Here is a 25,241-nt window from a genome sequence, read left to right on the forward strand (position 1 = left end):
TGAGGAGGTAGTTTTTGATGTCCAGGAATTGTACTCTGAGTGAATGAGTCAGGTGAACAGAAAGCACCCTCTGCCCCCCTAGTGTTCCTGCTGCCCACTTTGCCCTGGCTCACCCCTTGTCTTCCCCAGGGTTTCAGCCCCACCCTGTCCGCTCATGGTCTTTCCCTTCTGCTAGGGTGACCCCTGTGAAGTGTGCCCAACACTGCCTGAAGGGTTCCAGAACTTTGTGGGGCTCCCTGGAAAGCCAGGACCCAAGGGAGAACCAGGTGATCCTGCACCAGCCAGGGTGAGTGCCTAGGGTGGTCTACAGGACTCCATCAAAAAGCCTGGGGGAATAATCATGGAGAGGAGTTGGGCAGAGGGGCTGGAAACTTCCCATGGCCATAGAGACCTCGTGAGCAGAGAGTCTAGGATCTTAGTTGCATGGGGGTAGGGACTGAACCATAGAGTTTAGGGCTGGGCTAGAAGGCTGCCCCAGGTCTCCTTAGCAACCAAAGAGGGTTCTTTAAGCCAAGGCTTAAGATGCCTTTTGGGCATGCTGGGGTGGAGCCAACCCTCATAGTGAGTGAGGCTGTGCCCTCCTCCTGGGATTGGATGCTGGTTGAGGGTGGAAGAAATGAGTGGGCAGGTGCGGTTAGGGTCCTGGCTTGGACTGTGTGCTCCACTCCCTCACAGATGCTTTTTTTCAGGAGGGTCTGGGAGCTGTGGGACAAAAAGGTGATCGGGTATGTACAGGCAGCTTCCAGTGGGGTAGGTTAGCCTGGCCTTCCTTCCTCTCTGTCTGTCACCTGGGTTGATGAGCCCCAACTCTGGGATGCTGACCTTGAACCCCCTGGGACTCCTGGCTGTTTGAAGGGTTTGTGGTATGTGACATGGCTGTCCTCATAGATGGCTGGGAAATTTGGGGTGCCCCAACATACCCAGTCTCTCAGCCCATAAACCTCTTCTCCCTGCAGGGAGACCCTGGCATCCAAGGCCTCAAAGGAGAGAAGGTGAGGGACCCCGTCCTCTGGCTGCACCCCTCTGATCACTGCGAGCCTTTCTGATCCCTTCTCTTCCTTCCCCAGGGGGAGTCCTGCTCGTCCTGCAGCTTTGCTGTAGCAGCCCAGCATCTCCAGCCTTCTGCAGGGGCCAAAGGAGACATGGGCCCTCCTGGCCTCGGTTTGCCAGGGCTTCCGGTAAGTCACTGCTTCTCCCAGCCAGGCCAAGGCAGCCCATCTTTGCCACACTGGGAGCCTCCCTGGCTCCTTAGGCCTAGTGTCCCAAGCAAGGCAGAGGCCAGGAGGGGGGCCCTGAGGTAGGGGCCCCAGGCCTGTAGCCCAGTGTCTCCCTTCACCCCTGCATCTCCCCAGGACTCCCTCTTAGAACCTCTGAGTGCCAATCTGTGTAACAGCTGTAGTTGTCCAAACACTGTGGGGTTGTGGGATTTGTAGTTCTGGGCTGGCCTTTCTCTTTCTGGGTGGACACTGGGACTCTTGGAATCTTGGAGGGATTGGGAGTCGGGGGCATGCAGTGACTGTGACTTGATTGTTTTTTTCAGGGGAAAGCTGGGGCCCCAGGGCCAACAGGGCTGAAAGGAGAGAAGGTGAGCTCTGGTTAGATATCAGGAAAACTGGGATCTTCTTGACAAGGAGGCAGGAGAGGGGGCCCCTGTGTGGGGCATAGGGACAACATGGACAAGAGACCAAACTGTAAATCCACAGAGAAATAAATTCATCAATGTTTTGCAGACTGGAGTCAAAGAATTTATTTCTGAGAGCCCACATGCTCTCCAAGAGAGTTCTTTTAGTATTGTATTTTTAATTTATTGATGATCCAAAACAATTGAATAACTTCATAAAATAACAATAACAGCCCTTCCTTACCACTTACTTTGTGCCAAGTAGCATTCTAAAGGCTTATAGATGTATTGACTTGTTTCCTCCTCCCAAAACCTCATGGAGTAGGTACTCCATTCTTTCCATTTTGTGGATGAGGAAACAGAGGTCCAAAAAGACCAAGTAAATTTGCCCAAAGTCACATGGGTGTTCGGGTGCAGACCTGGGATTTGAGCACAGGGAACCTGGCTCCAGCGTCTATAGGCTTGCTACTCGGCTGGGTCGCTCAGTTTCAGTGCCCTGTGAATGTATGTATTTGTGGTTGTGTTGGAGACAAATGACACCGTTGAACTGGTAAAGCAGCTACTCCAGTGAGGGGTTTGCTGGGTGCACGGGGGTTCAAGTGTGAGAAACCCTGGAATATACGTTCAGACTCCGCTCTACCAGGCAGATCATTTGTCAGATTTCTCAGATGGAGCTTTGCACCCTCCCCCTCACCTGTTTCTTCTTCCAGCCCTCCTGATCGCCATAAATGGCATATACCCAGTTCTTCAAGCCTCCTCAAACCCCAAACCCGTCTCCACCTCATCTCCTCCATCTGACAGGTCTCTCCCAATCCTCCCTCTCCCCCTGCTTGGCTCACCTCCACGGCTGCACATCGTCTTGGTCCCACCAGCCTCTTACTTGGATGGAGGTGGCAGCCCTGTAGCTCGCCTGCCTGCAGCCACTGCAGCTCTTCAACATGCTCACCCAGTAGCTATTGTGGCTTTGTTAAAACAAACACATGCTCAAGTTACACTGTTTCCCTGCTGAAAATCCTTCTGGGACTGGACATTGTCTCAGAGGCTGGTTGTGCCTCGCAAGACCCCGGACGCCCAGCCCTGCCCACCTTTGCAGCTCCATCTGGTTCTTCTCTCCCCATTTCCTGTGCTTTAGCTGTGCCGCCTCCTTCCTTTCTGGAATATGTCAAGAATGTTCCCACCTCTTAGATTTTGTCCTTGTGGCTCCCACTGTCTGAAACATTTTCCCCCTCTTGCTCCCCCTGCTCTTTCATTGACTGGGCCTTAGTCTCCTCTTTCTGACAACAATTGTTAGAATATAATAATAAACAGTTCTCTGACCATCCTATCTAAAACGGCCTGCCCTGCCTACTTTGTCTCACCACCCTGCTTACTTCCTTCAGAGCACTCCTGGCCATCCAGTTACAATTACTTAAATGTTATTGGTGTCCCCCACAAAGGTGTAAGCTCCACAGACGTTTTTGTCTGTGCTGTTCACTGCTACTGACCGGCACCTTGCCCAATGCACAACACGTCCAGGTGTCCAGCGAGTGACTGTTGGATAAACGAATTCCTGATCTTTGTGTGCTGGGCCAGGGCTGAGGGTGGGTCTGGGATTCTGCAGCCTGCGCCTGAGGACAGAAACAGGCTGGCCACAGTCTCCCCTGGGGACCTTGGCAGAAATCCCTTCGCTTTCTGGGTCTCAGTTTCCTAGCCAGGAAATGGGAGTGGGGATGGTTAGGGGTCCCCGGGGGCCTCTCTTGTGGCTTGGGGTTTTGGAATGACCTAACACTTGTGTGCCTCCCCATTTTGACGCTGTGTTCTCTGCTTTGCTCTCAGGGTAATTTCGGGGAGGTAGGGCCAGCTGGCAGTCCGGTAAGTGAGCTTTGGATGACAACAGCTCGAGGGAGCAGGACGAAGTGGGAGGTGGACAGACGTTAGGCCCCAGCATGGCCCAGGCAGATGCCGGGCATCACACGTGGCTTCTTATCACACAGGGGCCACCAGGGCCTGCGGGACCCACAGGCATCAAAGGGGAGAAGGTGAGTCCGAAGACCTTCCCCATGCAGTCAGGGCCAGCATCCCAAACACACTCCTCCTGTCCTACTTCAAACCCTCCCAGGCTGCCCACTGCCTGAGGGTAACATCGGATCCCTTACCATGATGTTCAGAACTCCTGAGGCTTGGCCCCACCTCCTTTTTTAATCTGGTTTTCCACAATGTCTCCTGAGAGACCTGTCCCCCCTGCCCAGTCCAGGTACTAGGTCAGGCCCGGCTACATTCCCAGCCCCAGATTCCAAGCCTGGGCTGGGGTCCCCCAACCCTGTATCCGTGCTCGGCAGGGGGAGCCTTGTGAGCCATGCAGAGCCCTGACCGAACATCAGGATGAAGACAGCCATGTGGTAGCCTTGCCAGGGCCCCGCGGAGAGAAGGGGGAGCCCGGGCCTCCAGGTTTCGGTCTGCCAGGAAAACAGGTGAGTTCTGGGGCCTGTGGAGGTGGGATACAGGCAGGGCTGCCTGGGTCTCTAGGCTCCTGGTGCAGTGGAGGGGTAGGTGGGAGCGTGGAGGGGCCAGTGCCTCTGTCCCCAGAGGGAGCGGGCCTGACGGACCTCTGCCCTTCGTCCTGGGACACAGCATGGCTGAGTGTGCAGAAAGACCACCAACCTGGCACCAGACAGACCTGGGTTCAAAGCCCGCCTCTGCCTTTTACGAGCCCTTTGATTTGAGCCAGTTACCTCCCTTCTCTGTGTCTCTGTTTCCTACAAATAGTGTTGCTGTAAAGTCTAGGAACAATGTGTGTGAAGCATTGGTGGCACGCAATAGGCATTCAAGAATGACAATTACGAAAGAAAAGAGTGACGGTTACCACTGGGGCGATTGTTGCTGTTACTGCTTCACTCATAGCAGTGAACGCTACCATAGAGCATATCATGGGCCATTCACAGCCTCATATATATCAACTTGTCTAATCTCACAAGGGCTCTGTGGGATAGAAGGCTGTGCCCTTTTTATCGTCCCCATTTGATAGATAAAGAAACTGAGGCACAGAGAGGTTAAGTAGCTTGCCAGGGTCACCCAGGCAGGAAGTCTGACTCAAGGCTCTTAATCTACACAAATTCACTAGAAGGAGAGCAGAGGTTTTGGTTTGTCTGTGTGTTGTCTTTTCCTCGGATCTAACACACTGCCGGATACGTAAGGGTGTCTAGTATGAGGGAACGGACGCTGGAAATGATTTCTTCTCAGGGCAAGGCCGGAGAGCGTGGACTGAAGGGGCAAAAGGTGAGAGGAAACTTGGTGGGCATGGGTGGGCACCACTTTCTCTCAGATGCCGTCCCCACCTCCTATTCCTGAATTGCACTGTGCCCGCTCTCCACTCCCTGTCCAGCCCCCAACCCCAGTGAAGGGCTCAAGGTCCCAAGAGGCCACCATGCCCTGAGCTGGGTCATCCCTGCCCTCCTTGAATCTTACTCCATACAGGGTGATGCTGGGAATCCTGGAGACCCTGGAACGCCAGGCACCACGGGGCGGCCAGGACTGTCGGGAGAGCCAGGGGTTCGGGGCCCGGTGGGGCCAAAAGGAGAAAAGGTCAGTCAGGCAGGCGGCAGGTTGCCCCATGAGCAGAAGGAGATCAGGCCGAGAGCTAATAAGGGGAAGGACTTTGGGGTCAGGCCATGACCCTCATGAGATGCTGCCGGCACCAGGGGGAGGCGCCCTGGCTCTTTTCCAATATTGATATCCCGGGCTGAGGAGGGGTGGGTGGAGGGGCGGAGCTCCCCGAAGGGCACAGGGACCCCCGTTTCCAGTGCCTCCTCTCTTGGCGGCGGGCCTGGCTCATGGGTTCCTGGCTGTGCCCATCTCTGACCAGGGTGATGGCTGCACCGCCTGCCCCGGCCTGCAGGGGGCGCTGACAGACAGAGCAGGGCTGCCTGGGAAGCCAGGCCCGAAAGGAGATCCTGGGCCAGAAGGCGTGGGCCGGCCTGGTAAACCGGTGAGTTCTGGCTACCTGCCTTCTCGTCCTTCCCTCCCTGGGCTTGCTTTCTCTCCCTCCTGCCGCCTTGTCCTGGTGGGAGCCCTGGCTCACCTGTGTCTTTTAGGGCCAGCCTGGTCTACCAGGAGTTCAAGGACCCCCAGGACTGAAGGGCATACAGGTGTGTGTGAGTGTGGGGGGCCTGGGCTGCAGCCCTGTCGGGGTGGGGAGAAACTGGGGGCAAGTGGGCCTGGAGCGGGGAAGGGAGATCAGCCACTGAGCAGGGGGAGGGGGAGGGGGAGGAGGTTCAGGAGGAGGGGCTGGGGAAGGGGTGAAGGATGAAGACGGAATCTCAAGCTCAAGCTTGTCCTTCTGCCTATTTAGGGAGAGCCCGGCCCTCCAGGAGTGGGAGTCCAGGGGCCCCAGGTGAGCCTCTAGCCTTCCCTTTGCCTGCTTGCCTCCCAGCACTTACTCTCAGTTCAGTTCAGTTGCTCAGTATTGTCCCACTCTTTGCGACCCCATGGACTGCAGCACACCAGGCTTCCCTGTCCATCACCAACTCCCGGAGCCTACTCAGACTCATGTCCCATTAAGTCAACGATGCCATCCAACCATCTCATCCTCTGTCGTCCCCTTCTCCTCCTGCCTTCAATCTTTCCCAGCATCAGGGTCTTTTCAAATGAGTCAGTTCTTTGCATCAGGTGGCCAAAATATTGGAGTTTCAGCTTTAGCATCAGTCCTTCCAATGAACACTTACTTAGCCAACTGCTTACTCCCATCTGCCCCTCCAAACCTCAGCCTCCTCCCTGCCCCCAGAGGCTCCAGGGCACAACCCTGGCCTGCTGTTGCTTCTCTCTGGGACTTTGGTTTGGACCCCCTGCCCCTCTTTGACCCTCCAAGTCTCCTTGTGGAACCCTCCTGAGTTTGGGCTGGCAGATACCCCACCCTAGACCAGGTCTGCCAGTGGGGCAGGTTGGCTTGAGCAGCTGTGATCCAGGCTGCCTTTTTCTGACTTGCAGGGGGATCCTGGAGCCCAGGGTTTGCCTGGCATTCAGGTACGTCTGCCTCGGGCCTTGGAGGAGCCTGGCAGGGGAAGGGGCCACCCAGGGATAGAGATAACTAAGTGTGCTTCCATCTGCAGGGGCTTCTGGGCCCTCGGGGACCACCTGGTCCTGCTGGAGAGAAGGGTGCCAAGGTGAGCCTCTGCGTCCTTGGGCTCTTGACTAGTAACGTTTCAGAATGTCCTGGCGGTGGGCACAGGGGACGTGGGAACTGAGGGATACTCATCAGATGGCTGCCCAAGGCCTGGTCTCACCTGCTGGATTGTCGCGAGCTTCAGACTTGGGCCCTGCAAACTTGGTACCCTCTCTTCCACAGGGATCTCCAGGAGTGAAAGGAGCCACTGGGCCTATGGGACCTCCTGGTGCCAGTGTCTCTGGGCCTCCGGTAAGGGCCCCTTCTGTATTCCACACTGGGGATGTTGCTGGGACTAAGGGCATTGCTGCCAGGAAGAGGGCACGGGGCTGACCTTGCCTGTGGGGGATGGGAGGCGAGAGGCCTCAGCTCAGCCCAGGGTGGGAGTAGGAAGACCACACTGTTTGGGGAGAGTCCCTGAAGAATGACAGTATTGACCACCACCAGTTTTTGAGCAGTGACCACGCTGAGGCCCATGCTAAAACAGATTAACTTAATCCTCACAACAGCCCTGTAAGGGAACAGCTATGATTATTCCCATTTCACAGATGAGGACAATGAAAGCCTGAGAGTGAGGAGACAGAGCCAGGACTTGAACCCAGTTCTGTCCGACTCAAAGCCCATATGTTCAGCCCCCCACCCCACTTCAAAACTTGGAGTCATTCTGGATGATCTAAAACAGAGCTGACCAGTAGAACTCTCTGCCCCACCTGAGCTACAGCCACCAGCCCCATGTCGCTCTTGAGTATTCAAAATATAGCTAGTGTGACTGAAGAATGAAATTTTACATTTAATTTAATTATTTTAAATTTAAGTAGCCACATGTGGCTGTTGGCTACCATGCTGGCCAGCACAGCTCCATCTAGACCAGCAACACTTTCCGTCTCATTACCCTCAAGGACCTCCCTTGATTACTGTCCCACCAATGATTCCCATATTCTGAAAGATGTATCTATTGAACAAATTGCACGGATTAGGTAATAATAAGTGCATTTCCTCATTTTTATTCATCAAAGACCTATATAACAGCTAGCTTCAGCTCCACATGAACCCACTAGAATTTTTCAAGACGATATAATTCTAGCCTGAATCAAAGAAATGCTACCCTGCAGCCAGCCGGTGCTGTGCCAGGTCGTGGGCAAATGTATAATTTTTCTTAAGCTTTTGGTAACGTTGAAAATAGCTCAGTGAACCATATCTTTTCTATCTTTATCGATCCCTAGAGAAAGTCCAGACCCAGTTTGGGAATCACTGATTCTCATGAGGGGGCTACGGCCTTGCCCAAGTCCCCACTGTCGGTCTGGGTCGTCATGGTCCCTGCCTGAGCCGAGGAGCACCCCCCGCCCGGCCCCCGGTAAAGGCATATGTGAAGGTGAAGGAGGCCCTGGTCCTCAGGGAGCTCCAAGTCCCATGTGGGAAGGTGGCCTGTCCGGCAGGAGGCAGCTGTCTGCATGTGCCCTGGCTGGTCTCTCCAGACCAGCTTCCCTCAAGCTGAATCCCAGCCGCAAGGCTCCACAGTCCCTAGCTGAGTGATCTTCAGCACATGACAGCCTCTCGGAGCCTTTAATTCCCTTTAATAAGAGCCCAAATCCCTATCTCCTCCTTAAGTCAACTGAGAGAACTTTTATGACGGAGAGACTGTGTCTCAGGCACCGAAGAGAGAGAGGATAGAGCAGGGACCTTGGGATAGAGCGCAGACCGGGGTGCAGCCGTCCTGTTGGGCCTATTAGAAAATCTCATTAAGCCTTAGTTTCCTCCCCTGTGGGCTTCCCTTGTGGCTCAGCTCGTAAAGAATTCACCTGCAATGTGGGAAACCTGGGCTTGACCCATGGGTTGGAAAGATCCCCTGGAGAAGGGAAAGGCTACCCACTCCAGTATTCTGGCCTGGACAATTCCATGGACTGTACAGTCCATGGGGTCGCAAAGAGTTGGACACGACTGAGTGACTTTCACTTCCTCTCCTGGAAGTGGAACAATACCATCCTACAGGGCTAGGAGCAGGGGGGTTCCGTCCACTGCCCTCTGACAGGCACTTGGCCCAGTGTCTGACACCCAGAAAGTGCTCGAGAAATGCCAGTCTTCCTCCTTCCTCCTCTCCTTGTCTCGTGGGCCTCAGTCTCCTCCTCTGGACATGGTCACTGAGATGTGGGTTCCAGGGAGCCTGGTGCTGCTTCCATTTGTCCCGTCACCCTCCCCTCCAAGCAGCCCAGCTGGCTGGCTGTTGTTCAGCCCCGCCCACTGACCTTGGGCTCTCTCCCTGCAGGGCCCTGATGGGCACCAAGGACAGACTGGACTTCCAGGAGCCAGAGGGATGCCGGTGAGTGCTGTGTCTCAGGGCAGCAGGAAGCCACCGCTGGCCTTGATTCTGCACCGCTATCTCCTCACCCACCTGTGTTTCTTCCCTGCAGGGTGAGAAGGGATCACAGGGAGAGAAGGTAAGTGCCAGGGACCTGTGACCAGTACCTCCAGGGAAATTAGCAGCCCCTAGAACCCTGCCACTCGGGGGATTCTCTGCACTTGGTCGTGACCCTGGACTGGAGGATGAGTGCTGAGGAGTCATCCTGGTCTTCTTGCCACCCACCAGCTCCCTGGTTCCAGGTTGCAGGGGGCCCCAAACACTTCCCACCTCACCTGGTTGCCAGCCCACGGCTCAACCAGGTTCCTAGGAGACCCAGAGAGCTCTAGGTCTCCCTACAGTGGGCAGCTGCATTTTCAGATGAGTGCCGAGTCACAGACAGGGGAAGGAACTGGGTTCAAAAGAACTAGTGAGAGGACAGGGATGTGAGGGACCAGGAGAGAAGGGCATGGAAGGTGGGCTGGGCCAAGGGGAATGAGCCCAAAAACCTGTGCAGTCGCAGACGGTGATGAAGCTGAAAAGGCAGTAATGGGAAGAGCTGTTGTTTGCTGAGTGCTTGGCACGTGGCAGGAACTCTGTATACATTCATCCAGTCCATCCTCATGACAGTCTATGCAGTGGGCATTATTATCCCCATTGTACAGATGAAGAGACTGAGGTTCAGAGAGGTTGAACAGATTACTCAAGGGCATAGTCATAAGAGGCAGATCCTGGATTTAAACCCTGCCCTCTCCATCTCTGGAGCCCGCCCTGCCTCCCAGCTGTCAGTTTCCAGAGGGTACTCCATCCTTGTCCCTCTGCCACTGACAAAGGCTCTTCTCTTTTCAGGGCGAGCCGGGGGAGTGCTCCTGCCCCTCCCGAGGGGACCCCATCTTCTCTGGCATGCCGGTAAGTGGTGCCAAGAGCCTTCCCCCCGAACCTGGGGGAGAGGCCTGGCTTTCTGCCCCGTGCCCATGATGCACGGGCCCCCGTGCCCTGGCCAGCTGCCTCCCCACGCAGCCCTGCGCTTGGTGTGGACGTTGCCTATAACCTCTCCCCTTCTTTTGCGACCCCCACTCCCACCCAGGGTGCTCCGGGACTTTGGATGGGCAGCTCCTGGCAGCCGGGCCCGCAGGTGTGTCGCTTGTCTCCTCTGCGTCTCCTCTTGTCCGCCAGCACCCCAAGGCTTGCCCGTCCTCACACCACTGCCCCAGCGATGGGGCAGAACTTTCTTCTGGGTCTGATGATTTCTTCTCTCCCTCAGGGTCCTCCGGGTGTTCCTGGACCACCAGGCCCTCCTGGAATGCCTGGGCTGCAGGTAAAGAGGGAGAGTGAAGGGAGGGCAGGGCGACAGGGCGCATGCTGTGTGCTTGACCCCGGGTGTGCCGCTCCCTGGCCCAAACACCTGTACGTGTCATTTCTCACTCCTTGTCTCCTGCTTTCCAGAGTGGTACCCAGGGCCTGCTGGTCCCTGAGGGCAGGCTGTGTGTACTCCCAGCTCCTTTCTGAGGCATGTCCCGTTGAGTGTAGCCCAGGCATCGCACTGACACCCGTGCCAGCTCGGGCCTTGGTCAGCTGGCGGGAACCCAGAATCTAGGTCGACTAACAATCCTTGACACTGGTACAGAGCTCACCGTTTTGGAGCAGCATTGACCATTCACTCATGCAACATATGTTTCTGTGCATCTAGCACTTTCCAGGCACTGCTTTAGGTGCCAGCAATACAGCAGTGGACAGAAAGAGATCTCTGCTCTCTGGGAGCTTGCATTGTAGTAGGAGAGACAGATGATAAGCCAGAGAAAGAAATAAAATATAGTATGTTAGAAAGTGATACGCCCTGATGAGAAAGCTAAAACAGGGAGTGAAGATAGGAAATGGGAGGAGCCCAGGGCAGATATTTGAGAAAAGTGTTGAAAAGAAGGGAATGCCTGAATCAAGACCTAAAGGAAAAAAAGAGAAAAATAAAAAGACTCAAAGGAAATGAAGAGTGAGCCTACAAAAGAGAATATTCGTGACGGACAGAGCAGTAGGTGCAAAGGCCCGGGGGTGGGGACATGCCTGCCATGCCTGGGGAGCAGGAAGGAGGCCACGGAGCAGGGAAGAGGAGCAGGCGGCATCGGGAGAGCCACGTGGCATTGTGATTAGAGTGTGCGTTCTGGAACCAAGCAGCTTGACTTTGAATCCCACGTCTGCTATGTGTTAGCTTTGTGATGCTGGGTATGTTACTTACCCTCTCTGTGTCTCAGTTCCTTCATCTGTTAAGGGGAAATAATTACCAAACCTACCTCATGGGGCTTTTGTGAGTATTGTTAAACAAGTTTAGTTCAGTTCAGTCGCTCAGTCGTGTCTGACTGTTTGTGACCCCATGAATTGCAGCACGCCAGGCCTCCCTGTCCGTCACCATCTCCCGGAGTTTACTCAAACTCACGTCCATCGAGTTGGTGATGCCATCCAGCCATCTCATCCTCTGTTGTCCCCTTCTCCTCCTGCCCCCAATCCCTTCCAGCATGAGGGTCTTTTCCAGTGAGTCAACTCTTCGCATGAGGTGGCCAAAATATTGGAGTTTCAGCCTCAGCATCAGTCCTTCCAATGAACACCCAGGACTGATCTCCTTTAGGATGGACTGGTTGGATCGCCTTGCAGTCCAAGGGACTCTCAAGAGTCTTCTCCAACACCACAGTTCAAAAGCATCAATTCTTTGGTGCTCAGCCTTCTTCACAGTCCAACTCTCACATCCATACATGACCACAGGAAAAACCATAGCCTTCACTAGACGGACCTTTGTTGGCAAAGTAATGTCTCTGCTTTTTAATATGCTATCTAGGTTGGTCATAACTTTTCTTCCAAGGAGTAAGCATCTTTTAATTTCATGGCTGCAGTCACCATCTGCAGTGATTTTGGAGCCCAAAAAAATAAAGTCTGACACTGTTTCCACGGTTTCCCATCTATTTCCCATGAAGTGATGGGACCGGATGCCATGATCTTAGTTTTCTGAAATGTTGAGGTTTAAGCCAACTTTTTCACTCTCCTTTTTCACTTTCATCAGGAGGGTTTTTAGTTCCTCCACTTTCTACCATAAGGGTGGTGTCATCTGCATATCTGAGGTTATTGATATTTCTTCCGGCAATCTTGATCCCAGCTCGTGCTTCTTCCAGCCCAGCGTTTCTCATGATGTAGTCTGCATATAAGTTAAATAAGCAGAGTGACAATATACAGCCTTGATGTACTCCTTTTCCTATTTGGAACCCGTCCATTGTTCCATGTCCAGTTCTAACAGTTGCTTCCTGACCTGCATATAGGTTTCTCAAGAGGCAGGTCAGGTGGTCTGGTATTCCCATCTCTTTCAGAATTTTCCACAGTTTATTGTGATCCACACAGTCAAAGGCTTTGGCATAGTCGATAAAGCAGAATTAGATGTTTTTCTGGAACTCTCTTGCTTTTTCAATGATCCAGCGGATGTTGGCAATTTGATCTCTGGTTCCTCTGCCTTTTCTAAAACCAGCTTGAACATCTGGAAGTTCAAGGTTCACATATTGCTGAAGCCTGGCTTGGAGAATTTTGAGCAATACTTTGCTAGCGTGTGAGATGCGTGCAATTGTGTGGTAGTTTGAGCATGCTTTGGCATTGCCTTTCTTTGGGATTGGGATGAAAACTGACCTTTTCCAGTCCTGTGGCCACTGCTGAGTTTTCCAAATTTGCTGGCATATTGAGTGCAGCACCCTCACAGCATCACCTTTCAGGATTTGAAACAGCTCAACTGGAATTCCATCACCTCCACTAGCTTTGTTCATAGTGATGCTTTCTAAGGCCCACTTGATTTCACATTCCAGGATGTCTGGCTCTAGGTGAGTGATCACACCATCGTGATTATCTTGGTCTTGAAGATCTTTTTTGTACAGTTCTTCCATGTATTCTTGCCACCTTTTCTTAATATCTTCTGCTTCTGTTAGGTCCATACCATTTCTGTCCTTTATTGAGCCCATCTTTGCATGACGTGTTCCCCTGGTATCTCTAACTTTCTTGAAGAGATCTCTAGTCTTTCCCATTCTGTTGTTTTCCTCTATTTCTTTGCACTGATCACTGAAGAAGGCTTTCTTATCTCTCCTTGCTATTCTTTGGAACTCTGCATTCAGATGCTTTTCTCCTTTGCTTTTCGCGTCTCTTCTTTTCACAGCTATTTGTAAGGCTTCCTCAGATAGCTCTTTTGCTTTTTTGCATTTCTTTTTCTTGGGGATGGTCTTGATCCCTGTCTCCTGTACAATGTCACGAACCTCCATCTATAGTTCATCAGGCACTCTGTCCATCAGATCTAGTCCCTTAAATCTATTTCTCACTTCCACTGTACAATCATAAGGGATTTGATTTAGGTCATACCTAAATGGTCTAGTGGTTTCTCCTACTTTCTTCAATTTAAGTCTGAATGTGGCAATAAGGGGTTCATGATCTGAGCCACAGTCCACTCCTGGTCTTGTTTTTGCTGACTGTATAGAGCTTCTCCATCTTTGACTGCAAAGAATATGATCAATCTGATTTCAGTGTTGACCATCTGGTGAAGTCCATGTGTAGAATCTTTTCTTGTGTTGTTGGAAGAGGGTGTTTGCTATGACCAGTGCGTTCTCTTGGCAAAACTCTATTAGCCTTTGCCCTGCTTCATTCTGTACTCCAAGGCCAAATTTGCCTGTTACTCCAGGTATTTCTTGACTTCCTACTTTTGCATTGCAGTCCCGTATAATGAAAAGGACATCTTTTTGGGGTGTTAGTTCTAAAAGGTCTTGTAGGTCTTCATAGAACCGTTCAACTTCAGCTTCTTCAGCGTTACTGGTTGGGGCACAGACTTGGATTGAATGGTTTGCCTTGGAAATGAACAAAGATCGTTCTGTTGTTTTTGAGATTGCATCCAAGTACTGCATTTCGGACTCTTATTGACCATGATGGCTACTCTATTTCTTCTGAGGGATTCCTGCCCACAGTAGTAGATATAATGGTCATCTGAGTTAAATTCACCCATTCCAGTCCATTTTAGTTTGCTGATTCCTAGAATGTCGACGTTCACTCCATCTCCTGTTTGACCGCTTCCAATTTGCTTTGATTCATGGACCTAACATTCCAGGTTCCTATGCAATATTGCTCTTTACAGCATCGGACCTTGTTTCTATCACGAGTCCCATCCACAACTGGGTATCATTTTTGCTTTGGCTCCATCCCTTCATTCTTTCTGGAGTTATTTCTCCACTGATCTCCAGTAGCATATTGGGCACCTACTGACCTGGGGAGTTCCTCTTTCAGTATCCTATCCCTTTGCCTTTTCAGACTGTTCATGGGGTTCTGAAGGCAAGAATACTGAAGTCGTTTGCCATTCCCTTCTCCACTGGACCACAATCTGTCAGACCTCTCCACCATGACCCATCCGTCTTGGGTGGCCCCACACGGCATGGCTTAGTTTCATTGAGTTAGACAAGGCTGTGGTCCATGTGATCAGATTGGCTAGTTTCAGTGCGTCTGCCCTCTGATGCCCTGTCGCAACACCTACCGTCTTACTTGGGTTTCTCTTACTTTAAACGTGGGGTATCTCTTTATGGCTGCTCCAGCAAAGCACAGCCGCTGCTCCTTACCTTGGACAAGGGGTATCTCCTCACGGCTGTATAGAACCTTGCCTGATATATAGTAAACACACAGAAGACATTAGCCATCATTATGACAACTACTGTTATGATTTTACATCCGTTCTCTTGCATTCATCTGGGCCTTACATCAACTCCAATAGAAGGGCAGCGTTATCCCCAAGTCACAGCTGAACACACTGAGGCTCTGGGAGGTGAAATATCTTGTCTAAAGTCATCGGCTAGGAATTGGCAGCACTGGACTGGGGCTTTCCCGAGCAGGGCACTTTTGTCTGACCTCCACTGCCCTGCAGGGTGGCTCCCCCAGGCTTGCATGCCAGGCCACACTTCCCAGAGACCCTAGGAGGCACAGACAGTGGCTTATGCAAGTCTGGCTCCCAGCTCTTGAACGAGTGAGTCTCACCTGAAAAAGCAAAGGAGAATCACATGGAAGATTTTTACAAACTACTCGCTCTGCCCTGATGATCTATTATACACCAGCTTCCACCCTGGCCTGAGAATTGGCTCTGGGGACCCCCTTTGCTGATGGGAGCCTCTGTCAAGATTCCAGTTCTCTGTCTCTTCAGAGCCAACTTTGGGTCCCCCACAGGCCAGCCTCACCTTTACCAAGTGTCCAGGCTTCCTGCCGCATGGCCAGGAAACAGGAATCAGTCTGCAGGGGGCTTGCGGTTTGCCAGGAGAAGCGTGAGAGTCATTTCAAAGTGACCCATTAACAAGCACACGCTGATGTCATGTGAACCTGGCCAAGACACGCTGGGGGAACGAGGCAGAAAGAATGACTGCCACCAAGTCTGGGCCCAGGCACCAGAGTCCCCGTCTGGCACCAGTGCTGGAGACCCAGCTGAGGATGCTGCCAGTGGGCACCTGCCCCATGCTAGGCCGGGGCAGGTCCCCATGCCTGTGGTCTCCTGCAGTCCTTCCAAGGAAGAGAGAGCCCAGCAGTAACTCTCTTCAGGCACAGGAACAGGCTCAGAGATACACAGCATCCCAACTCCAGTAATGACATCCATTCCTACAGACATTAAGAAATGTGCGGTTCTGTAGCTAGTGGACAGTGCGTAGGTAGCTCTTCAGTCTACAGTAGAACCAAGTGGGAGGTGGGGTGCTGGGAGGGCAGGACAAGAAATTCAGTCTCAGACTTGAACGAACACATGGGCAATGAAGAAGGGAGCAAGGGTGACTGATACTTTACGGGCATGATTAGAATGAACATGGTCAGGTGCTATTCTAAATACTTTACCTTCTTAACTCACTGAGGGCTCGGAATGAGCAGGGCTGGGTGACGGCACGTGGGGTGCAGGAGGGGCCGGGGGAGACTGGCTCTAGGTCCATCTCAGGCCTGGTGGAGCCTGGCCTGAAGTCAGGTGGGCTGCCAGGGAGGATGCCAGGTTCTATTGCTGGGCACTGAGCCTTAAAGGGAGGCCGGCTATCAGAGTAGACCAAGGGAACCCCGTTGGGGGGAGCAGCAGTGCATTCACGCGGCACACAGTTGATGCATGCCTCCTCCAGGGCACTGGGGATTCAAAACTGAACACACGCCTAGCCTTCATGGAGTATTTAATATGCAAACGTGCATTGTGTGTCTGTAAGGGGAACAGAGTCTGGGTGGCAAACATTTAACATGAGCATCGCAGGTGCCAGGCTCTGTACGAAGCTCCTTATAGCCATGATCTCCCTTACGCCGTCCCGTAAACTACAGAAAAGGAAACGGAGGCAGAGATTTTTTTTTCCCCTCCCAAGCAACCTGCCAAAAGCTGTGCAGGTGGTCAGTTAGGATCTGCACCTGGATGGGTCTGACTCCTGGCCTCCACCCTGTGTGTGCATGAGCGTTCTGGGAGGTGCTTTTTGAGGAATGATGCTGAAATAGTCGTTAAGAGGGGAGTTGAAGTCAATGGTCCTCAGTCTGTGTCTCGCCTCTGTGCCTTGCTCATCCTGTGACCTTTAGCAAGTTACTTGCCTCCCCGAGTTCTTCGTCTTGTTTTTACGCTGGAGATAACACCCAACACACCGAAACAATTGTGGTGACTAAATGAGAAAATACAGTGAGAAAATATAGGAAAAGTACTTAGCACAGAAAGAAACCATAGTTATCTACTACAGAGAAGACCCTCTGCCCCTAACGTGCAGGGGAAGAACTCTTGGACTGTTTTATTGGGGGGTGGGTGTTGCCCCTCTGGGCCTACCTCAACTACCCCTACAAACCGTCTGGAGACTTTCGAGCTAAGAATAGACATCAGCTTTGTGCCAGCCCAGGCTCTCATCTCTGCAGGATAAAGGGAAGGGGCAGTGATGGTGAGGATGAATCAGAGGGACCTGCAGGCTAGAGAGAGGTGTCCACTCACCCGTGTCTCTTCTTGGCTGCAGGGGGTGCCCGGGCACAACGGTTTGCCAGGACAGCCCGGGCTGACTGCAGAACTGGTAGGTACTGGCCAGATCTCACCACCCACCACCTCCCCTACTCTTCTCAGGGCTGAATTTGCCATGCTAGCACCCTTAGTCTCAGTGCGGGTCCCTCTTCCCTCTCTCTTCCGAGGCTGGGAGAAGACTGGATCCCACATGGCTTCCCAAGGCTTCACGTGGTGCCCTAAGTCCCCATGCTCCTTCTGAGACCTCGTGTCTGTCTCTTGCAGGGATCCTTGCCCATTGAACAGCACCTCCTGAAGGTAAGAGCGTCAGAGGAAGAGCATGGGAACTGGCAAGGCTTCCCCTAAGGGGATCATCGTAGTCAGCGCTCAGCTGCACGGCGCTGCTCACAGAGCGCTGCAGATGGAGCTGTTTGTGGGGACCAGGCATGCCACACATCTGTATAAGGGGGCCTAACACAGTGCCGGCTCAGAACAGACCCCCCAGTCGGTGTTTGCTGAACGAGTGTTTGAAGGAATCCTGCAAAGGCACCCACATGGCCACGGGTGCTCTTGTCAATTGCACCTGTGAGACCTGCCCGCAGCTGCCGCTGGTGAGGTCACACTGGGGCGGAGCAGGGAGGGGAAAAGTGCCCTCTTCCAGCTGCCTCGCAGGGGCCTGCGAGGGTTATGCGCTACGGTTAAGACTGGGTGAGGGCCTGGAAGAAGCCTCCGCTGTCCCCTGGTCAATTCAGAAAGAATCCAGGAAGGAGCAGGGTTGGAGAGGCAATTCTAGTGGTGCAAGAACCAGGAGCTGGGGCCTGGTGGGAGGGCTGGCCTGAGCCAGGGCTGTCAGCAGCATTAAGTCCACACCCCTGGGCTGTGGTCTGGTCTGACCTCCCACGCTGGGCACCACGGGTGACACAGCCTTTCATTGCTCAATCACCTCTGAAGACCAGATCAGGACTCTTCCTCCTCCAGCTCAGCAGCCCTAGGGGTCCCTCCCAGGCCCTGGCCTCCGGAGCACCCCTGTCCTGGTCACCCCCTTCTAGCACTGGCTGGTAAGTGCTCTGGACCTCCCATGAGTCCAGCGGTTCTGCTCAGAACAGAGCATGGGGTGCTCCACCCTGCTGTGGACAGCAATCGTTGTCAGAAGCAGCTTGAGGTTGGGCTAACCTGGCGACAGTTATAGGTTGGATCACGGTGAGGCTGTGGCAGCGAACCCCTGCTCTTCCACCCTAGGCCTCTGGCAAGCCGAGGTTCCCCAAGGTCTGCCCCCGCGCAAGTGATGGTATGACTCCAAAGGTAGCATTCTCTGTGTAACATGTCATTTGACAGCTTCATGATCAAGTGCTCCACGGAGGGCCCCCAACAGGAACCGAGTGTGGTCTGGAGAAGGGGTCCGATGGCGCCCCAGGGGGTGCTGACTCTCACAGGCCCCCACAGCCCAGGGAAAGCCTGAGTCTGTGGACAGAGCGCTCGTTACACCCTCAGATCAAACTCCAATCCAGGGTCCCACTTAACTTATCTAAAGTGAAGTCTCTTTGAGCCTTGGCTTTCTCATCTCCAGAGGTCTTGTAAGATGACCTGCCTCACTGCACTGTCTGGGAACGCGGTCATGTGCAGAGGCTTGTCACCACGCCTGGTGTCACGAGTGCTGAGTCAATGACAGCCATTATCACTGAGCTGCACAGCGAACAGTGGCGATGGAGCGGCAGCTCCTCTAGAGGCCCACGGACGCCCCCCCACCCCACCAGGCCGTGGGTAGACGCCCGGCTCCCGAGTCCTCTGAAACTGTAGTCTAGTTTTCTCTAGTAGGTTTCATTTTGAGGGGGAGCGAGGACTCATAGCCTCCATCAAACTCTCAGAGAGGTCTGTGACCCCAAGAGGTTAAAGCCTCCAGGAAAGAGGAGGACCTTTCTCATCACAGGAAGACTTCAGGCCTGCACACTGGGGAGCCCGTGACAGCCGGGACCTGCCGTCCCATCCCCAAGGCTGCGAAGGGCCAGCAGCTGTTTCCTTGGCTCCCTTGGGCAGAGGAGCTGCTGTGTGGAGCTGGCCTTTTCAGGCTGAATCCTGGTGGCATGTCCTCACAGTGGGCGCAGGTTGCAGGAACAGCCGGGACAGATGGTCCTCCCTCCGGCGGGCCCCTCCGCCTCCTCCCACACGGCTCTCTGCAAAGTGGCATTGGCTTGGCCCCACTCGAGCTTCTTCCTGGAGGAAACTCAAAGCCAGTGTTGGGACCGGGTTCCCCAAGGAGGCAGCCAAGCTGCCGCAGGGATGTGGCTGGGGAGGAAGAGAACGGTGGCTGAGGAGGTCTTAAGAGTGCGGATGGGGGCCTAGTCTGCAGGGCACCCCGGGCTGGGTTCGGAGCAGGGATTCCCCCCATCCGGCCCATCCTGGCCCTTCTCCGGCTCTGGCCCCACCGCCTTCCCCTTCTCCTCATCAGAGCATCTGCAGGGACTGTATCCAGGGCAAGATGGCCCACGAGGTGGCCCTCCTGGAAAGCGGAGAGAAGGGAGACCAGGGCATCCCCGGCGTGCCAGGCCTCGACAGCTGTGCCCAGGTAGGAGGCAGGGGCGGGGGGTGGGGGGCTCGGGGTGGCCCTGGTGGGGGGCGAGCTCCCCAGCTGACCCCCGACGCTGACTGGGCCTCTGGCTGTCGTCCGCAGTGCTTCATGGAGCGGGAGCGCCCGAGAGCCGAGGAGGCCCGGGTGAGTGGGCCTCCGTCTTCTCCTCGCCTCCTGCCCCGTGTCCCACGGGGCTGCTCACACTCACTGTCCATCCCACTCCAGGGGGACAACCACGAGGGAGACCCGGGCTGTGCAGGGAGCCCTGGGCTGCCGGGTCCTCCGGGACTGCCTGGCCAGAGAGGAGAAGAGGTAAGAGCCTGGGCTGGGCCCTGAGGCGGCTGGTGTCTGCACCTCAATGAGCCTCGGTTCCTGAGGGCAGTCTCATCCTGCCAGTGGTCTCCTTGGACCTTCTGGTGGCTCCTCGTCTCCCCCTGGGAGTCCCTCAGGGGGCACTGAGGCGTCAGGCCACCCCGCACCCCTCACTGCACTGGCTTCATCTGCCCGCCTGGCGCCCGGGGCCTCTGCGCAGTGCTGGGCCCCCGGCCACTCTTCCTCCCTCGGCCTGCAGCTCTTTCTTCTCCAGGGCCCGCGCCCTCACCCCTTCAGGCCCCTCCCTTTTTTTTTTTTTTTTTCCAAAGATCACCTTCTCAGTGAGATATTCCCTGTTGTTCAATCACTAAGTCACGTCTAACTCTTTGCTGGACCATGGCACGCCAGGCTTCCCGGTCCCTCCCCATCTCCCAGAGACCTTCCCTGACCATCCTCTAGAAGGGAGACCCCACACACCCCATATCCCTCGAGCCCCAGGCCCTCTCCCTGCCCCGTGCGCCTCGCCCTCTGGCGTCCTGTGTTCCCTTCCCTCGGGAGCACACTACAGGTATCTGCTGAGCACCGCCTGCGTGCCAGCCCCTGTTCTATTCTTTCCTGTCCACCTCTTCCCAGAACGTAACCGCCACAAGGCAGGGATTTTAACGTCCCGATTACTGTTGTGTCTTCAGCACCTGGGTTGGTGCTCAGTACGTAACAGTTGCTCGATAAATGTTAGTTGGATGATTGAACGGACCGAATGAAAGCTTTACCATGCAGCGCTGACAGCAGCTGCCTCTTGACTCTGTGGCAGGCTTGCAGAGGGGGCTGTGGAGAGCCCCGGCGCTGCAAGCTCTGAGCCTCTTCATTTATTTCCGTGGCTTCCTTCGCAGGGTCCACCCGGTATGAGGGGCTCCCCGGGTCCTCCAGGCCCTATTGTGAGTATCCGTGGTCTTCTGGGCTGCTTGAGAGGCTCTCAAAGGAGACGTAAAACCCAGACACCATTCTGCTGCCTTGTCCCAGGAAGCTGGGCAGGACAGAAAGGGGAACGTCTTCTGCCTTTCCCCTCGTCACAGCATCTGCGGGGACTGTGGTCTCCCACCTCCGAATCCCCCAGAGCCGGCCTGCTCCACCATGATCTGCCTGTGGAGGAGGCCTCGGGGCATATCTGTGTTTCCCACTCCCCACCACCCCCCATCCCTGCTATGTTTTGCACGACGGCTCATGGTCTGGATTGCCAGGAAAGCGTGTGGCAACCTGCAGGCAGGGGCCGGAAGCTAAGGTGGAGCCGCCCTCCATGGCTCTGTAGGGCCAGTCTCTAGGACAAGCCTGCAGAGGCCAGCCTAGGAGCGTCTCCCCTGGTGTTGACATGGCAGGGACGTAGAAGTGACTAGGAAAACCTGGAAGAACCGATAATGCTTCCTTTGGAGGAAAAAAAAAATTGGCCGGTGGGAGCCATCTTAGAACCAGGGAGCCCCGACCTGGGGGCCCGTGGAGGTCAGGTAACAGGCACCATGGGCTTCCACTCTGGCACTGGGGTTCACCTGGACGTGGGAAGATGTGGGCCAGTGGTCTGACTCCGGGGGCTGTTGCGCGTCTCCGCCGTCAGCAGAGCCATTCATTCTTCCTGGAGCCGAGGCGAGGAGCAGGTGGCTTCTGGGCCAAGACTCGGGACGAGTCTCTTTTCTAGCTGCCTTGATAATACCCCCATGACTTCCTTTCCCCGTGAGCCCTCAGCCCCAGATCGTGACCCAGGGTTACTGTGCTTGTGAGATGTGACCTGCCTGTTTCTCCCACCAGGGCCCCCCAGGTTTTCCTGGTGCTGTTGGCTCCCCCGGATTGCCTGTAAGAACCTAGCGCTGCTCGACCTCCCCTCCCCTGCCAGCCAGGTCTCTGTGGCTTTTGCTCGTCTCCCTTCCTGCCGTGCCCTGGCCTCCCTCCTCCTTGTGTGTGTGTGTGTGTGTGTGTGTGTGTCATCGTCGTCATACCCTGCAGGCTCGGTAGCTAACGACACAGGTTCCCTGAGGTCCCAGCAGCTTGGACAGCCTCCCAGTCTTTGGTTCTCTTTCCATTTTTCCCTTCTCCCTCTTCTGCTTTCTCTCTCTTTCTCTCATCGTCTGTCTTCTCCCCCCTTCCGTTTCCCTTTTTTCTCTCCCACAATCACACATCACTCCCCCCTAAATCCTCCGGAGCTATTTTACCTTCTTATTTTAAGCTGGTGCCTCTAGGGGCCTCTTTATCCCCTCCCTTCTCACTCTGCCTCCTGCTTCTCCCACCTTTGGTGTTGACTGAAGATTTGCTGAAAGTAGTTCTTGGGGCCCTGCCAGGCGCCTGGCACAGAGCCCGGCAGAGATGCCAAAGCTTTAGGGCTTCACACTGCAGGCTGGCACGGGTTCGCTGCCCTGCTGCTTGGCGGGGCTGGTCCAGAGGCGCCCCGGGGGTTTCAAGGCGGCCACGCTTGCAACCTTTCCCATCATCCTAGAGGAAGCTTCCTCCTCTTCCCTTCTTCTTCTTTGGCTCTCGGCTAAGTCTGCTCTGAAGCTGGGCATGTGATGCCAGCAGTAGGGTTTCTGGGTGTCACGGGGCCCTGCCCCTCCTGCCCAGTGTCTTGGCCACCTCCTTCTGCCCGGTGTCGTTAATTGCTCTGCCTTCGTCATCATCACAAGTACGTTTAAGTCATTCTCATCCTCACTGTTGCTCCCTCCTGGGTCATGGAAACTAACCTCCTGTTTTGTCGGACTTCATGTTCCCGGGGTCGGCTCCTCTCCTCCCAGGGCTGGTGATGGTGGCTCAGGGAGCAGGGCCCCTCCTTGTCCCAGCTCCATCTGTCCCCACGTCCTCATCCTGGCCGGACCTTGTCTGTTTCTGCTTGCTTGGGTGGAGGGGCCATCTGTCCGTCTAGCCATCTGTCTTATGTCGTGGAAAGGTTTGGGCGCCGCGTCTCTGGAAGGCATGAGGGAGAAGGGGCAGACACGGCCCCTTAACGGTGTGTGTTGCATCTATGAAGTCCAGGTTGAGGATGAGGGATGGGGACTCTACTTTGCAACGGATATCCCCAAAGAGACAGGGACTGCTCAGGAGGGAGCCTTCCTGAGTCCTCCCCCAGCATCCCTAAAGGAAGTTGATTTTTGCCTGGGGTGGGGGGGGGGGGGGCTTGGACAGGTAAGTGTTGGGCATCGGGTAAAACATCTCGGTGGGGAGCACTCTAGGGACACCTCTGCTGACAGTCGCCCCCTGGAGGGAGCACGTGTATTGCCCTCCTAAAGGTGCACCCCAGACACTGGTCACAGTAGGGCCCACCGGTGACCGTCACCCGCCTGGGCGGGGCTATCTCTCTGGTGGCCCGTCGTGGGGGTCCCCGCTCCTGAGAGGCACCCATATGTGGGAATTTATACCTCTGACAGTGTTGCCCTTCTGGGTCCACCCCCTATGGTCACTTTGCTGGGGACACTCTGGGGGCCATCAGCAGCCACCCCCCCCCACCTTTGCCTAGAATGGGAACAGAGGGCTGCGGGGCCGTGGGGAGGAGGCAGGGGCTGGGTGGGGACTTCCCTCCCCTGCAGTTTCTCATGATTTTTCTCTCCAAGGGTCTTCAAGGAGAGCGAGGCCTCAGGGGCCTGACGGGAGAGAAGGGGGAGCCGGTAAGAGGGGGTGGCAGGGGGGGTGGTGATACATGAAGATCCCTGGGGAGACGGGTTGGGCCCCTGGGACGGCTGTCAAGTAGAAGACGGGAGGTGAAACTCTTTGCCCCTCAGCCCTGATCCCCTCAGCACTGGGATCTTCACAACCCCTCAGGATCCAAGGAAGCCAATCTCCTGGTGCCCTCACTCCTGTTAGGGGCAGACACCCCCATCCCCGGGGGCTTCCTCTCTCCCTCTTCCTGCAGCGTTTAGCCTGCCCCTTCCACTCCCCAGCCCTGGTCCTCATCATCCCCTGCCTGGGGGTCTTCTCCTTCAGCTTGAACCCCCAGGGTCCAGGCCTCTGATGGTGGTCTCCACTGAGGGAAGCTGGCCTAAGGGACACGGCCTGAGGTGGTGGCTGTTCCGGGGGGTGGACTAGTGGCTGTCCCCGGGGTGGACTGGGCCTGCTGAGGGGCAGCTGCAGGCCGGCTGGCCTTGGCCGCCCTCTTACCCAGGGAAGGTGACAGAAATGTTGAAGGGCTGGCCCATTACGTCTCCCTTTCTTTGCAGGGTCCTCCAGGGCAACCTGGTTACCCAGGCGCCATGGGCCCCCCAGGACTGCCTGTGAGTAAGCAGGCCTAGGTCGGGGGCAGGGCGGGGTGGGGCGGGGGTTGGGGTTGGGGTTGGGGTGAGAGGGGTGTGGGTGCCCAGGGGTGGTGGTCAGAACAGGGCCAGGCTTGAGCAGCCTCAGTGGGCTTCCTCCTTTATAAACATCTCAGCTAGTGTTTTCTGCCAGGCTGTCCGTTCAGAGACCAACCTCCGCTCCCCTCCCCTGGCCATATAAGCCCCCTTGGGAGTGAGACTTGGCCCACCTCTCTGCTTTGGGGGGAGCCCACAGCAGTCGCTATATATCAGGGGCCAGCGGCTCAGAGCACCTGGAGCCTCCCAGACGGGAGAGGACTGAAGGCTGTCTGGTGGGGAGGGGGAGGGAAAGATGGGGAGACCCCAGGGAGGCTGAGTTCGGTAGACATGACTACCCCCTCCCCTTTCCACCGAATGGTGGTGGGAGACCGGAGCCGCGCTCCCTGCTCCGAGAGCACCCCACCCCACTGGTTCCCAGCCTCTTCCTAGGAGCCATCTGCGCCCAAGTGCCAGTCTGGGTGCCAGCTGCAGTCTCCACCCCTCTCATCGCGCCGCGCCAGGCGGCCGCGGGGCTAATTCCCTCTCTCTTTGCTGCCTGTCAGGGCATCAAGGGGGAGCGAGGCTACGCGGGTTCCCCGGGAGAGAAGGGAGAATCGGTGAGTGTCTGAGTGCTGCTCTCCGGCGTAGGGACGGGAGGAAGGGCTTCAAATGGCTGGTCCCTGCCCACCTCCTCCTCCTCCGCTGCTGCCGCCTGGAGAGCTTCCCAGCCGCCCCATGAACGCGAGATGTGACCCCTGCTTCCCAACCCCCTGAATCCTCCAGCTGCGTCTCGAGCAGTCGGCGCTGCCGGCTGGTTGCTGTGGGGGCGGCAGCTGCGAGGAGGAGGATCGCGCCAGGTTTAGTGGAGATGGCTGGAGGGGCTGCCTGGAAGAGGGGACCTCCTCCCACCCCCTCGCCTACAGGCTGGAGAGCCAGCCCGACATCTGGACCCCGCTGCCTCCAGGCCTGTCTCAGGCCACCCAGAGCCAATGGTGGCGCAGCCAGT

General features: G+C 55.4%; 1 protein-coding gene across 7 annotated transcripts in view; it reads left to right on the top strand.

The window, feature by feature from the left end:
- Nucleotides 1-25,241, top strand: part of COL16A1 (collagen type XVI alpha 1 chain) — a 55,500-nt gene that overhangs the window by 14,839 nt on the left and 15,420 nt on the right. For 4 of the 7 annotated variants that reach the window (XM_042245015.2, XM_027965372.3, XM_042245016.2 and 1 more), the window contains 31 exons: nt 176-286; nt 690-725; nt 957-992; nt 1,068-1,178; nt 1,541-1,585; nt 3,437-3,472; nt 3,595-3,639; nt 3,940-4,071; nt 4,841-4,876; nt 5,075-5,182; nt 5,463-5,585; nt 5,692-5,745; nt 5,949-5,990; nt 6,584-6,619; nt 6,706-6,759; nt 6,942-7,010; nt 9,022-9,075; nt 9,167-9,193; nt 9,943-10,002; nt 10,181-10,228; nt 10,358-10,411; nt 17,079-17,132; nt 17,345-17,377; nt 19,506-19,622; nt 19,728-19,769; nt 19,851-19,937; nt 20,828-20,872; nt 21,735-21,779; nt 23,522-23,575; nt 24,125-24,178; nt 24,799-24,852. In XM_042245015.2, the coding sequence (XP_042100949.1) occupies nt 176-286; nt 690-725; nt 957-992; nt 1,068-1,178; nt 1,541-1,585; nt 3,437-3,472; nt 3,595-3,639; nt 3,940-4,071; nt 4,841-4,876; nt 5,075-5,182; nt 5,463-5,585; nt 5,692-5,745; nt 5,949-5,990; nt 6,584-6,619; nt 6,706-6,759; nt 6,942-7,010; nt 9,022-9,075; nt 9,167-9,193; nt 9,943-10,002; nt 10,181-10,228; nt 10,358-10,411; nt 17,079-17,132; nt 17,345-17,377; nt 19,506-19,622; nt 19,728-19,769; nt 19,851-19,937; nt 20,828-20,872; nt 21,735-21,779; nt 23,522-23,575; nt 24,125-24,178; nt 24,799-24,852 (1,902 nt within the window). The remainder of the gene's footprint in view (nt 1-175; nt 287-689; nt 726-956; nt 993-1,067; nt 1,179-1,540; nt 1,586-3,436; nt 3,473-3,594; nt 3,640-3,939; nt 4,072-4,840; nt 4,877-5,074; nt 5,183-5,462; nt 5,586-5,691; nt 5,746-5,948; nt 5,991-6,583; nt 6,620-6,705; nt 6,760-6,941; nt 7,011-9,021; nt 9,076-9,166; nt 9,194-9,942; nt 10,003-10,180; nt 10,229-10,357; nt 10,412-17,078; nt 17,133-17,344; nt 17,378-19,505; nt 19,623-19,727; nt 19,770-19,850; nt 19,938-20,827; nt 20,873-21,734; nt 21,780-23,521; nt 23,576-24,124; nt 24,179-24,798; nt 24,853-25,241) is intronic. The other 3 variants (XM_027965374.3, XM_027965375.3, XM_027965377.3) reach the window with 3 other exon arrangements.

This window comes from Ovis aries, chromosome 2 (assembly GCF_016772045.2).
Source record: "Ovis aries strain OAR_USU_Benz2616 breed Rambouillet chromosome 2, ARS-UI_Ramb_v3.0, whole genome shotgun sequence".
NCBI lineage: Eukaryota > Metazoa > Chordata > Mammalia > Artiodactyla > Bovidae > Ovis > Ovis aries.